The following is a 15,794-nucleotide window of genomic DNA, read 5'->3' as shown; positions in this document are numbered from 1 at the left end:
TTCAAAAAGCCAAGCCAATGATGCATACATCCCACAAGCGATAAAAAAAATTCAAGAGAAAAGGAGTGAGGGGAAGATGTAATTACAATGTCATATATTTTGCAAAGGAAGCCAATCTGCGTTTAACATGTTCTCATGGAATATTACAAAACAACTCTCAGAAGTCACATGACTTTCTGTGTGGATTGTGGTATTGGGTAAAGACTGTGCTTGTCTGAAGAAAGAAATCACAAGAGACCTTCTGAAATTCAATCAACATTTCGAAATGTAACCAGAAAATCCTTGATAATGGTCGCCTGAAAGTCATCATAACTCAGAACTCTTCCTATCCCACCAAACACCTGCCAAGTTGAGGGCCATCCTAGCTAATCACTGAGACAGCTAAAATGTTAATTACTTTAACTAAATGACAATGGATGGGTTTGCGGCCCCGACCTAGGCTAAACAAATATTTAATATGGAAGCATAACATGATAGTTTGGGATAACAGTCACTAAGTTTTGATGTGAGCAAACATTTTGTGCAGAGACTATGAAAAAAACATCTTGAAGCAGTCACTATTTTTCTTCAGGACAGCAAGACAGATGTCCAGGACTGCTGTACTTGAAGAGACTACCAAAAACCAACTGAAGTACCATAAAAGTGAAACAAAATAGCGGTCACACTCTGCCAGTGCCTGTTCAGCTCAGTCACCATATGGGAGCAATCTCTAACCATTCAACTACAGAAGCCATTGCAGCTGCTGAATAGTGATTTCAAGCTTTCAATGCTTCATTTCAGAAGGATAAACCTCAGGAAAGCCAGGTCCACAACAACAGAAGAGACAGTTCTCATTCTTCTGTGCACATGTAACTCTTATCTACTTTAAGTCTTTGTATCAGTATTTTAGCTGATAATATTGTCACTTCTAATGGAAACAACTTTCAGAAAAAGTTGTATAATTAGCTCATCTGTTATTTTGTTTGAAGCTTAAATCTAAGTAACTGTTTTCTTAAAACTAAAACAATCAAAAACTGAAACTGAGCTGACTCAAATTCATAATGCACACTCAGTCTCAGGCACGCTGGGTGTGGTCATGACAAAGTGAAAGAGACATAGAATCATAGAGATGTACAGCATGGAAACAAACCCTTCGGTCCAACTCGTCCATGCCGACCAGATAAGCCAACCCAGTCTAGTCCCACCTGCCAGCGCCTGGCCCATATCCCTCCAAACCCTTCCTATTCATATACATATCCAGATGACTTTTAAATGTTGCAATCGTACTAGCCTCCACCACTTCCTCTGGCAGCTCATTCCATACATGTACCACCCTTTGCATGAAAATGTTGCCCTTTCGGTCTCTTTTATATTTTTCCCCTCTCACCCTAAACCTATGCCCTCTAGTTCTGGACTTCCACAACCCAGGGAAGAGACTTTGTCTATTTATCCTATGCATGCCCCTCATGATTTTATAAACCTCTATAAGGTCATCCCTTAGACTCCGACGCTCCAGAGAAAACAATCCAGCCTATTCAACCTCTCCCTATTGCTCAAATCCTCCAACCCTGGCAACATCTTTGTAAATCTTTTCTGAACCCTTTCAAGATTCACAATATCCTTCTGATAGGAAGGAGACCAGATTTGCACACAATATTCCAAGGGAGGAAACTTGTCAGTCTCTAACCAGGAAATAACATGGACACTAACGCAGTAGGAGTATGCCCAAACTGTTTTAAGTGGACATTTGAAATAAAATTGTTGGTATTCCAAACATCCTACAGGAGGCGCTGCAACTAAGACAGTGTCTATAGCCAATCGTGCAGTGACTTTGATCTCAAATGCATCTTGGAGAAAGGTATGTATAAGTGTTTTATATAATCGGAAAATAAATCCTTCTGTGTCATGGGTCCTGAGAAAAGAAATGATTATCCTGAGGGACATTAGTTATCTTCAAGCTCTTCTTGTAGCAATGCTTACAGAGATGCTCACTTAAAGCAAAACAAATGTCACAGTGTCGGTGAAAGGGTTTGTTAGCAAATGCCTAAAGGATAATTTAGTTAAAATTTTTCTGCAAAGTGTGTTGGTCACTGGGTTAGTGACAGTCAGTGTAGTCCTAAGTTTACCAATGTAGGAGTCAACGAATTTCGGAGCAAAGAAGTATTTTATGATTCTAAAAGGTTGACAGCAACCAACCTCCAGAAACTCAAATCTAAGTAACTTCAGTTCAGAGCTGGTCATTTACAATCGGTCTGCAGTGTAGCTTTGCCAAAAGAAAATCCAGTAGATGTGTGAAGTCATCACCTCTATCCTTTGTTTCAAGATGCTTGGTTCACAGTAGTTGGTTTTTATTCCCCTTTAGTTTTGTTTTAAAACCATCATTTGTGCAGAGATTTGTCTTTTTGTGTTGTGTGAGTATGACTGATGCTGGGATTAAGATGATGTAATTTTAAAGATAGATTATACTTTAGGTTTAATCAGGGTTTTCCACTTAATGTAAGAATATGTTTTGTTCACAATAAATGGACTATTTTCAGCTCATCAAGTAAACTAGTTCTTTTATTCTGGGTAAAAATAAGAAAGAAAAGCTTTGGATATTTTTGGGTAAACAAATCAACACATTTGAACTAATAGTACAACTGGTGGAGTATGGGATTGATTATTAGTGCATTACTCCCATTGCAGCTTTAACAGAAATGACACTTAAATCTGGGAAGTTGGACTTCCAATGAGTTATAAATACATGCAAATAAGCTGCCTGACTCAGGAAAAGTCAATCTGCCTCTGAAGTCAAAGAACTTCAATGCCAAAGTTGATTTGATTGTTGGCTTTCTGAATCTTGGCCTCTCACCCAGTTAACTTTCTCCACCTGCCTTTCTGCTCATATCTTCCACATCCAGAACATTCATCCCCTATTTCATGCGCAATTTATGTCTACGATACACCATCTATTTAAGTTATATTAGTGGCATCGGTATACATCCAATTTAATAATTTCTCTGCTACTCAATTTAGTTTCTACAAGATTTTGAGATTTTTTAATTTTACAATTACTTTTATTTCACTGTCTTCTTGTCTCATTGCTATTCCTTTCTATCATTTTCTGATTCTTACCAAATTAATTTAAACTAGCTTTTATATTGATTTATATCTGCTTTTACAGAGTTCAGTCTTGATCTTTCTAATTTCCATTGGCATAAAATTGGTCCTAAATCTCTCAAAATATCTTTTGGAAATATTTGTCATTCATTAATTTCCTTTCTGTTTCACTTCTAGCAATTTTCTCCAGCTGCTTTATTTTCCAGTTTGATTATCACTTTCCCACACCCAATATTCCTTTTCTTGGCCCTGTCTTTTGTTATCATTTTGATCATCTCTGCACATATAGCTGGAAAATTCTTTGGAGCTGCTTGAATTCCAAAAACACTGCTTCATCAAACATGCACCAGTATTATTGTGTATACCTAAAAAGGATTTCTACTAAACCTCTGGCAACTTAATACATATTAAATAGAAGCAGTTCCAAGAAATGTCCCATTCTCAATCTTTCAGTTCCAAAATATGTGCTTAAATCTTTCAGCAATCAAACAAGCCACCTGCCAAGTGTTCTGCTAAATCATTCTTGAGCAAATCAATTCGTATCATATCTTTCTTCTGTTACTCTCTACATGGGGAAGTTCCTGATTATGGTGCCCGTGACCATAAATTCTTGTGATATGTTTTAGTATTATTCTTGAGACTACACTAGAAGTCAGGAAAATGTTCCTCAGTAAATGCCCATCTGAAGACATTGCAATTTGAAAGAACAACAAAATGACTTAACTACAAACTAAAAGCCAGTATAAATTACTCATTAGCTTTCCATACCTATCTGTAAGCGGAGTAATAACCAATCGAGGTGTGTTGCCTAGATACTCATAAGAATATCTGAACTGTGCATCGCAAATGTTAGCAAAACAGTGCTGCTTCTCATCATCCCAGCGATGCCTTAGTTGAGACTGCCAAGTAAATGCTTGGATATTCTCCACCTGTGAAAAAGCATAATCCATTATTATTAATAAAGAGTTTTCACTACAGATAAAAAAACCTAATAAATTAATCACAGAATTACAGAATCATATAGTACAAAAGAGGCTCTTCAGCCCATCGACTCTGTATTGCCAAAAATAGAGTAAATCTATACTAGACCCTCTCTACTGTACTAAGCCCATAGCCTTGAAGTATGACACTTCAAGTGCTCATCCACGTACTTTTTAAATGTGTGAGGTTACCTGCATGAATTACCTTCCCAGGTAATGCATTTCAGACTGCCACCATCACTCCGGATGAAAAAAAATATTTCCTCAAGTCCCCTCTAAACCTCCTGCCTTTTACCTCAAAATTATGCTGTCTTGACCATACAAATTAGGGGAAAGCTGCTTTCTAACCCTGCCCATGCCTTTCATAATCTTTTATACATCTATCAGGTCCTACCTCAACCATCTCTGCGTCAAAGAAAACAACCCAAGCTTATCTAGTTTCTCTTTGTAGCCAAGATACTCCATTCTAGACAATATCCTGGTGAATTTCCTCTGCACCCCCTCAGTGCAATCACATCCTTCCTGTAGTTCAATGACCAGAACTGCACACAGTACACCAAAGTCCTGTACAGTTTCAACATAACCTTCCTGCTCTTACAAACCATGCCTTAGCTAATAAAGGTAAGTATTCCAAATGCCTTCTTAACATCCCTATTATACTGCTTTGGATACTGTTGAAGGGGACCTACTTACCAGGGGTAAGCAATGGAGCACAGGTCTCTGGCACAGAGTGTGTCCCTGTTGCTCAGAAGGGAAGGGGAAAGAGGAGCAGAGCACTAGCCATTGGGGACTCCATAGTTAGGGGAACAGATAGGAGGTTCTGTGGGAACAAGAGAGATTCACATTTGGTGTGTTGCCTCCCAGGTGCCAGGATTCATGACATCTCTGATTGTGTTTTTTCCAAATAGTTCCAGAGATGTAGAGGATGAGATAGCAAAAATGATCCTCAGTAGGAGCAAGAGTGACAGGGTAGTTGTTATGGGGGACTTTAACTTTCTAAATATTGACTGGGAATACTATAGTTCAAGTACTTTAGATGGGTCAGTTTTGTTCAATCTGTGCAGGAGGGTTTCCTGACACAGGCCGACAAGGGGCTAGGCCACATTAGATTTGGTACTAGGTAATGAACCCAGCCAGGTGTTAGATTTGAAGGTAGGTGAGCACTTTGGCGAGAGTGACCACAATTTGGTTATGTTTACTTCAGTGATGGAAAGGGATAGGCATATAGCGCAGGGTAAGAGTTATAGCTGGGGGAAAGGCAATTATCATGAAATTAGGCAAAATTTAGGATGTGTAGGATGGGGATCGGCACAATTGAAATGCGAAGCTTATTCAAGTACCAGCTACTGCGGGTCCTTGGTAAGAATGTACCAGTCAGGCAGGGAAGAAATTGTCGAGCATGGAAACTGTGGATTACTAAGGAAGTTGAATCTTTTGTCAAGAGAAAGAAGAAGACTTATGTTAGAATGAGATGTGATGGCTCACTTAGGGCAATTGAGAGTTACAAATTAGTCAGAAAAGACCTAAAAAGAGAGCTAAGAAGAGCCAGGAGGGGACATGAGAATTCATTGGCGGATAGGATCAAGGAAAACTCTAACGCTTTCTATAGACTGGAATAAGATTAGGGCCAATCAAGCAGAGTAGTGGGAAGTTGTGCATGGGGTCAGAGGTGATAGGGGAAGCACTAAATAAATATGTTTCGTCAGTATTCACACTAGTAAAAGACAATGTAGTCAAGGAGAATACTGAGATACAGGCTACTACACTAGATGGGACTGAGGTGCATAAAGAGAAGGTGTTAGCAATTCTGGAAAGTGTAAAAATATATAAATCCCCGAGCCAGATGGGATTTGTCCTAGGATTCTCTTGGAAGCCAGGGAAGAGATTGCCGAGTCTTTGACTTTGATCTTTAGGTCGTCATTGTTTACAGCAATAGTGCCCGAAGACCATTAGTTTTAAAATAGTGATGGAAAAGGATAGACCAGATTAAAATTGAAGTTCTAAATTGGAGGAAGGCTAATTTTGACAGTATCAGGCAAGAACTTTCAAAAGCTGATTGGGGGCAGATGTTCGCAGGTAAAGGGACGGCTGGAAAATGAGAAGCCTTCAGAAATGTGATAACGAGTCCAGAGACAGTACATTCCAGTCAGGGTGAAAGGAAAGGTTGGAAAGTGTAGGGAATGCTGTATGACTAGAGAAATTAAGGGTTTGGTTAAGAAAAAGAAGGAAGCATATGTCAGGTTATAGACAAGATAGATCAAGTGAATGCTTAGAAGAGTATAAAGGCAGTAGCAGTCTACTTAAGAGGGAAATCGGGAAAAGGGGACAGGAGATAGCTTTGCCAAATAGAGTTAAGGAGAATCCAAAGGGCTTTTACAAATACATTAAGGACAAAAGAGTAACTAGGGAAAGAATAGGGCTCCTCAAAGATCAGCAAGGCGGCCTTTGAGTGGAGTTGCAGGAGATGGGCGAGATACTAAACGAGTATTTACTGTGGAAAAGGACATGGAAGATGTAGAATATAGGAAAATAAATTGTGGCATCTTGAAAAATGTCTATATTACAGAGGAGGAAGTGCTGGATGTCTTGAAACACATAAAAGTGGATAAATCCCCAGGACCTGATCAGGTGTACCCGAGAACTCTGTGGGAAGCTAGGGAAGTGATTGCTGGGCCTCTTGCTGAGATATTTGTATCATCGATAGTCATAGGTGAGGTGCCAGAAGACTGGAGGTTGGCTAACGTGGTGCCACTATTTAAGAAGGGTGGTAAGGACAAGCCAGGGAACTATAGACCAGTGAGCCTGACGTCGGTGGGGGGCAAGTTGTTGGAGGGAATCCTGAGGGACAGGATGTACATGTATTTGGAAAGACAAGGACTGATTAGGGATAGTCAACTGGCTTTGTGTATGGGAAATCATGTCTCACAAACTTGACTGAGATTTTTGAAGAAGTAACAAAGAGGATTGATGAGGGCAGAATGGTGGCGTGATCTATATGAATTTCAGTAAGGCATTTGACAAGGTTCCACATGGAAGGCTGGTTAGCAAGGTTACATTTTGTGGAATACAGGCAGAACTGGCTCAAAGGTAGAAGACAGAGGGTAGTGGTGGAGGGTTATTCTTCAGATTGGAGGTCTGTGACCAGTGGAGTACCACAAGGATCGGTGCTGGATCCACTACTTTTCGTTATTTATATAAATGATTTGGATGTGAGCATAAGGGGTATAGTTAGTAACTTTGCTGATGACACCAAAATTGGAAGTGTAGTGGACAGCGAAGAAGGTTACCTCAAATTACAATGAGATCTTGATCAGATGAACCAATGGGCTGAGAAGTGTCAGATGGAGTTTAATTTAGATTGATGCGAGGTGGTGCATTTTGGGAAAACAAATCTTAGCAGGACTTTTACACTTAATGGTAAGGTCCTGGGGAGTGTTGCTGAACAAAGAGACCTTGGAGTGCAGGTTCATAGCTCCTTGAAAGTGAAGTCGCAGGTTGATAGGATAGTGAAGAAGGTGTTTGGTATGCTTTCCTTTATTGGTCAGAGTACTGAGTATAGATGTTGGGAGGTCACGTCGCGGCTGTACAGGACATTGGTTAGGCCACTTTTGGAATATTGCATGCAATTCTAGTCTCCTTCCTATCGGAAGGATATTGTGAAACTTGAAAGGATCAGAAAAGATTTACAAGGATGTTGCCAGGGTTGGAGGATTTGATCTATAGGGAGATGTTGAATAAGCTAGGGTTGTTTTCCCTGGAGCGTCAGACGCTGAGGGGTGACTTCATAGAGGTTTATAAAATCATGAGGGCATGGGTAGGGTAAATAGATGGGGAATCCAGAACTAGAGGGCATAGATTTAGGGTGAGAGGGAAAATATATAAAAGCGACCTAAGGGGCAACTTTTTCACACAGAGGGTGGTGCGTGTGTGGAATGGGCTGCCAGAGGAACTAGTGGAGGGCTTTTGCCCGAAACATTGATTTTCCTGCTTCTTGGATGCTTGCCTGACCTGCTGTGCTTTTCCAGCAGCACTCTAGTCTAGACTCTGGTTTCCAGCATCTGCAGTCCTTGTTTTTACCTAGAAGAACTGGTGGAGGCTAGTACAATTGCAAAATTTAAAAGGCATCTGGATGGGTATATGAGTAGGAAGGGTTTGGAGGGATATGGGCTTAGTGCTAGCAGGTGGGACCAGATCAGGTTAGTCAGCATGGACAAGTTGGACCGAAGAGTCTGTTTCCATGCTGTACATCTCTATGACTCTAGTATTATCACAGTTAAGTCTTTTGAACTCAACATAAGCCTGACCTAGTTCCTTCTTTAGGTTTCTGAATAGCTGTCTATATGCTTCTGATACAAATTCATAAATACTTAAAATAGCCTGTTTGACCTTTTCATAATCTCTTAACTCCTCATCTGACAGTGCTGCAAATAGCTCAGTGGTTCTGCCTATCAGTTTAGTGTGAACTAGCATTACCCACAAGTCCATTTGCCTAGCCAATTTTTCAAATGAAATAAAGAAGGCTTCACAGGGTAATCCAATTTGTGTACATCACTACCTTCTCTATGAATCTCTATCTTGTTAACTTGACTTTGCTGACTAAGTCGCAACTTCTGAAGTTCAAATTCCTTCTTTTCCTCTTTCCCTTTCTTCTCTCTCTTTCTGTTTCTTGTTTCTCTGTTTGCTCACCTGAGAACCTTCTCTCTCTTTCTTTTCCTTTCTCTCTCTTTCTTCTCTTTCCATTCTCTTATCTTCTAACTCCATTTTCCTCAATTGTAATTTAAGTTTTTCTAACTCTACTGCACTTGTCTGCTTCTCTGATACACCTAAGTGCTTGAGTAATTCCTTTACATGAACCCTTTCAAGTTTCACAACATTCTTCCAATAGGAAGGAGACCAGAATTGCACACAATATTCCAAACGTGGCCTCACCAATGTCCTGTACAGCCGCAACATGGTTGGGAGGTATCTGAAAGTAGGGAGCCAGAGTGCAAGATGGCAAGAGGGGGGTCAGATAAGTGATACAATGTTTACATTGGTCAGGACTGGTAGGAGATATCAGGCCTGGTCCAGCAAGACATAAGTTGAAACTTTATTGCTGGAACAGCACAGCAGGTCAGGCAGCATCCAGGGAACAGGAGATTCAACGTTTCGGGCACAGGCCCTTCTTCAGGAATGACATTCTTCAGCAAGACATAAGCATTTTTAACTCAGTAAAATGAGCCCCCTTCCAGTTAACTAATTTAATGCTTAATTGTTCCTATTCTGTTCTATAATTATTCTAAGCTTCCTGATATTATGATCACTGATCCACATTCTCCATTGAAATATATTTCACTAATTTAATTTAACTAATTAACTAACTACCTTAACTAATTTAAATATAATTCCACTGCAAAGGCATAGATGTTATGAAGATGTGCTTGTATGTCACATTAATTTGATAGCACATCTGTTGATTTTTACATATTGAACTTTAAAAAAAAGCTTTCTTTGAACTAACACCTTACCAAAACCAAAATAATTGAAACCTTTTCAGCATCAGATATTTAGGCTGAGACTTGCCCAGTTGCAACTAATAATGATGGTGATTAGTGTGTTTCATGATGCCATTGCTACCATGACCCAGGGTGAGTTATCTCACACAATCAGTGCTTTTCAACTTATTAATTAATTTGCAACTGAGCTGGACATTGGGCTTATTGTTTGATGAATTACACAGCAAACAAGATGGAAATGCCTGTCAGGATATTGCAGATTCTAAAACTCCAGTGCCCTATTTAAAACCTTGATGGACACTTCTGCAGATGCTGCAAGCCAGTAACTACCTCTCACACTTGGTGTTCCCCGCTAATTCTTAAACCATGTTACCTAAGTAAACTAAGCTCACTTTAGGTTCCTGGAAAAAAGTCACGAGACTATGCTGAAAGAGGTGATGGAGGGAAATTTAATCCTCTTCCCTGCTGACAGATCCAGTGTCCCTCATAGTGCAGCAGTCTAAAGACTGACAAAAGCTCCACAAAGTGCTGCTTCTCATAAAATCATACAATACAGTACAGGCCTTCGGTCTATCAAGTTTGTACTGTCAAAAATACACTAAATCTAAATTAGTCCCAGTGTGCACATCAAGTGCACATCCAAGCATCTTTTAACAGTCATGAGATTCCTGCCTTATTCGGCCCCCCACCCCGAAGTCATTTGATACAAATGTTTTAAATATATTGGACTTTGGATCATCGTATGCTGGGCAGCGGTAGGGGTGAAGCCAGGTATTGTGACTGAGGGAGAAATATTTAGTCATAGTGGTGGCATAAATGTGTTATTAGTAGCTCAACCATTACTTGAGCATCAGAGTTGTACACACCATGCAGGACTCACATTGACAGATATAGGAACTTTGTATTCCTCTTAATTATTGAATAGTGAATGACATTAGATTCTTACATTCCTACATTTGTTCCTTTTCTGCAACAAGTAAACATAAACACACTGAAGAAAGAAGGACAGTACTACCTACCTTAGTTATAATCATTTTGTTTACAACATCTCGAGCATGTACTTCTACTGTACAAATAGTCATGATCTTTTGCCTGTCTCCCACCGATAAGTTACCGATCAAAAGTGTGATAAGCGAATTCAGTTGACTGATCTTGAAGAAAAAATAAATAAATCTTTAACTTAACTGTTTCAAGCATATTTTTGAGTAAAAAAGATTATTAGAAAATGTAATGGATTTGTCATTAATTATTGCAGTTCACCAACTCTTTCTTACATCACAAAATGGCTGAGAGGAATTACTGAAAAAAATGTTTTAAAAATGTTGTTTATTAAAAGTTGCAGACATCCATGTTAGAAAAGTGTTTCTTTTAATAGAAATGGGAAAGAAAATCAGACACTCGATGTCTTGTGAAAGGGAAATTGTGTTTGATTAATATATGAGAGTTTTTTGAGGAAGTACAAACAAGGTGAATAAAAGGAAGTTGTCGATGGGGCGCATATGTTTTCCAGAAGGCATTTGACAAGGTGCCATATCAGGAATTACTGTATAAAATAACAACAGTAGTAACATATTAGATGCATAGGGGATGAGTTTCCTAACAGCTAATACAGTGTACATAAATAGACCTTTTTCATATTGGCAAGATATAACAAGCAGAATGTTGTAGGAATCAGAACTAGGCCTCAACTATTTACAATTTAATTCAATGACTAGGGCGAAGGGAACAAATGTATGGCAGTTAAAACTGCTTAATTGGAAAGATGGATAGAAGAATGAACACAGAAGTAAACACTGGTCTTCATACTAGACATGAAATATTAACCCTGTTTCTCTGTCTACAGTTGCTGAGTTTCACTGACATTTTCTGTGCTTGGTTCTGTGAAAATAGGAGAACCGTAAAGAAGGAATTTGATTGGTTAAGTGGCTGGACAAAAATTTGGCAGGTTTCCCTTTCATAAAACAACATTGACTGCTTGATTGCATTAAGATTTACTATGTGTCCTGCTATAACCTTCTTAATCACATTAAATAATAGCATGTTGCCAAAACAGATGCTCATCTTCCAACCTCTGGTTTCCTGTCTTCTATCTCCCCACCCCACTTTTCTTGAATAGAGGAGTTATATCTGTTGTCTTTCAATCTGGGAACATTTGTGGATCTAGCAGATGCAGTATAGTGTAAGTGAAATAACTGTACAGAGGCCGGTATCCCATCATCAAGTCACTCTTTATTTACATGTGCATAGTACATGGCCTCTGACCAACTAGCTCAGCACCAGCATGTAGAATGAGGAGACTCTGAATCTCCCATTTATCTTTTTTTTTGAGGCCTTTATGTACACACAGAGCATCTTTGACACTGATCCAACTCCTTCAGAACCAGCTTTCAGTGAACAGGATGTCTGTCACTCCTGTTCATTTTTTTACATTTTTTCCTTCTTTTAATTACCCCCACACTACCGCCTAACTGCGGTAGTGCTTAGATTTTTCCCAGCACTCGTGTTGTGTATGTACAGGTGTGAGACACAGTGAATGACTCAAGGTGCACGAATCTTTATTCAGTTTCCACCACCAGGAAGAAAGGAAACACCCAAGTGGCCAGTGACAAGCAGTGCCCATCACATCAAAGGGCAATGCTGCGTGATCAAACAGTGAAGGGGAGGGTGGGGTTAAATCAAAATAGAATTGGATGGGGAATCTCCCATTTTTTTCTTGTTTTTTTTTCTTTTTTTCTATAATCAAAAAGGAGAGTCCTTGCGCACACACACTGGTCCAGCTCCCTCAAGAGCCAGCTCTCAGATTGTGAGGATGTCCAACACGCCTGTTTATTTTTTTTCTTCTATTTTAGAACTTATACTCTTTTTTTCTCTTCCTTCCCACACTACCGCCTAACTGCGGTAGTCCTTATTTTTTCCCCAGCACCCATGTTGTGTGTGTGCAGGTGTGAGACACAGTGAGAGACAAAGGTGCACGAATCTTTATTCAGTTTCCACCACCAGGAAGAAAGGAAACACCCGAGTGGCCAGTGACAAGCAGTGCCCTTCACATCAAAGGGCAATGTTGCATGATCAAACAGTGAAGGGGAGGGCAGGGACTAAATCAAAATAGAATTGGACAGGCAATCGCCCATTTATTTTTTTTTTCCTTTTTCTCTTCTTTTTTTATAATAACCCCCACATTACCGCCTAACTGCGGTAGTGCTTATTTTTTCCCCCAGCACCCATGGTGTGTGTGTGTGTGTGCAGGTGTGAGACACAGTGAGAGACACAAGGTGCATGAATCTTTATTCAATTTCCACCACCAGGAAGATAGGAAAACACCCGAGTGGCCAGTGACAAGCAGTGCCCTTCACATCAAAGGGCAATGCTGCATGATCAAACAGTGAAGGGGAGGGCAGGGACTAAATTAAAATAGAATTGGACAGGGAATCTCCCATTTATTTTTTTTCTTTTTAAGGGGAGGACATTCCTATTCATCATGTTTTTTCTTTTTTTTATTTTCTTATTTTTTTTCTTTTTTTTGTGATCAAATCCCCTGTTTATTTTTTAAAAAATATTCCTCTTTATTGTTTTATATTAACCCCCACACTACCGCCTAACTGCAGTAGTGCTTATTTTTTCCCCCAGCACCCATTGTGTGTGTGTGCAAGTGTGAGGCACAGTGAAAGACACAAAGTGCAGAATCTTTATTCAATTTCCACCACCAGGAAGAAAGGAAAACACCCGGGTGGCCAGTGACAAGCAGTGCCCTTCACATCAAAGTGCAGTGCTGTGTGATCAAACAGTGAAGGGGAGGGCAGGGACTAAATCAAAATAGAATTGGACAGGGAATCTCCCTTTTTTTTTTGAAGGGGAGGGTAGGGACTGCTCCTGTTTATTTTTTTTTTTAACCCCCACACTACCACCTAAGTGCGGTAGTTCTCCTGTTTATATATTTTTTTTTCTACCACCTGACACTTCTTTTATTTTATTTTTTTATTTTTATTTTTTTTCTTTTTTTTTATTTTAACCCCCACACTACCACCTAAGTGTGGTAGTGCTTATTTTATCCCCAGCACCCATGGTGTGTGTGTGCAGGTGTGAGAAGGAAAACACCCGGGTGGCCAGTGACAAGCAGTGCCCTTCACATCAAAGTGCAGTGCTGTGTGATCAAACAGTGAAGGGGAGGGCAGGGACTAAATCAAAATAGAATTGGACAGGGAATCTCCCATTTATATCTGTCTGCCAGAGCTCCCTGATTGGTCAAAGTTAGCAACCCCAGTCAAAAATCTCATTGCCAAAAAGATCCACATGACCCTCATTCCAATCACTACATTCCTCTGCTCCCCCACCCCCCTCCCCACCCCTAATGCTAAACAGGGGGAGAGAACCCACAGTTTCTAACAGACTTTCTAGCAGTTCTGCAGGGCCAGGTATGTTTTGCTCCTGCCCTGTTAGCGAGGTGTTTTTGTGTTTTTGTTCAGGACCATCTAACCTACCCGAACTTTGTATGCCATGACCTTGTGTTGACCTCACCTTGTACCCATGCAGGGCCATTTCCATGGTTTCGATACTAAATTTCATCTCCTGAAGCAAAACGTTCCTCTCATATAGAGGAAACATGCGGCCGGCATTGGCGTTCCTGCTGCCAATTTACCCTTCTCCCCAGGACTGGAATATCCCCAGGACTGGAATATCAGGGTGCAGAGGCTTCTCCCCATCAGCAGCTCTGCTGGAGCTATCCCTAAAGTTGCATGAAGGATGGTCCTATAATCAACAGGAACCGAGATATTTTGGTATCGAATTAAGCTGCTGGCTATATCTTTAAGCCTGCCTTCAACATTTGGACTGCTCTTTCTGCCAGACTATTGGATGGTAGATGGTATGGAGTTATCCAAACATGCCAAATGTCATTTGACTTTAGGAAATACTTGAATCCCCTGCTGGGAAATGCTATTGTCTGTAAACAATACTTCCATGAGTCTGTGTATCATGAACAATGCTCACAGCTTTTCAGTCATCTTCCCTGAGTTTGCTGAATAAACTCTGTGCACATCCGGACACTTTGAATTGGCATCCACAGTGACCAAGAACATGAAATGATTGGCATAGTTGACGTGTAACTGAATCCAAGATTTACCCGACCATTCCCAGGAATATGGGGTGCTGCTGTCAATCACATTTGTCCTTGTTGGCACTCTGGACACTGCCCCACCAATGCAGCTATGTCAGCATCCAATCCTGGCCACCAGACATAGTTTCTTGCCAATACTTTCATCTTGGACACCCCTGGATGACCCTGGTGGAGTTCGGCCAGTAGCTAACGGTGATCTTTACTCGGGCTAATCACTCCTACTCCCCATAATAATATTTCATCCTTTACGCTGATACAGTCTAATCTTTGTTGTGATAGTCCATTACTTCCCCCATCACCACAGCTGTTTTAATATTGTCAGAATGGGATATTTTTCTATCCACAGTCGGATATTGTCAGCAGTGTCCAGAAGGGTGTCCAAAAAGTTGAAAATGTGAAGGACTCTTTCAGGGCAGACACCACCAGCCAGTCCGAGGCAGATCAAGGCATCGGCATTTGCCAATTGGCCTCCTGGACAGTATTTCAACTTGTCCTTCTACACACCGAGAATAAAGGCCTACTGCTTAATTCGACCAGACATTATGGGCAGCATGGCCTTGTCTTCATTAAATAGCCCCGGCAGGGGTTTGTGGTTTGTTACTATTAAAGGTATTCATGGAATTTTCTGATACCAAAAATAACTGGCACACCTTTGTTCTCTAAATGGGCATATTTGCATTCAACATCAGCCAAAGTCCAGGAAGCATATGCTGTCAGGCATTGTGCTCCATTGGGCTACTGTCGAAAGCTGATTGGAGTCAGATGTTCGCTGGTAGAGACGGCTGGAAAATGGGAAGCCTTTAGACATATTGTACATGTTATCTCTATGTTGTACATAGAGATTCTTGTTATCTCTTTGTTGTACATAGAGATATCAAGAATCTCTATGTTGTACATAGAGATAACAAAAATCCAGAAAAAGTGTATTCCTGTCAGGGTGAAAGGGAATGCTGGTAGGTATAAGGAATGCTGGATGACTAAAGAAATTGAGGGTTTGGTTAAGAAAAGGAAGGAAGCATATGTCTGGTATAGACAGGATAGATCGAGTGAATCCTCAGAAGAGTATAAAGAAAGTAGGAGTATACTTAAGAGGGAAATTAGGAGGGCAAAACGGGGACATGAGATAGC

General features: G+C 40.3%; 1 protein-coding gene across 1 annotated transcript in view; it reads right to left on the bottom strand.

Moving 5' to 3' along the window:
- The window catches only part of LOC122562216 (dynein axonemal heavy chain 17-like), a 464,703-nt gene that overhangs the window by 258,249 nt on the left and 190,660 nt on the right, over positions 1-15,794 (bottom strand). Inside the window, exons 34-35 of the mRNA XM_043714924.1 lie at positions 10,573-10,704; positions 3,847-4,007 (exon numbers count right to left, since the gene is read on the bottom strand). Of these exons, the coding sequence (XP_043570859.1) occupies positions 3,847-4,007; positions 10,573-10,704 (293 nt within the window). The remainder of the gene's footprint in view (positions 1-3,846; positions 4,008-10,572; positions 10,705-15,794) is intronic.

Source organism: Chiloscyllium plagiosum, chromosome 24 (genome assembly GCF_004010195.1).
Source record: "Chiloscyllium plagiosum isolate BGI_BamShark_2017 chromosome 24, ASM401019v2, whole genome shotgun sequence".
NCBI classification, from domain to species: domain Eukaryota; kingdom Metazoa; phylum Chordata; class Chondrichthyes; order Orectolobiformes; family Hemiscylliidae; genus Chiloscyllium; species Chiloscyllium plagiosum.
Note: the sequence above shows the minus strand (reverse complement) of the source record. Positions and strands in the feature narration are given on the sequence as shown.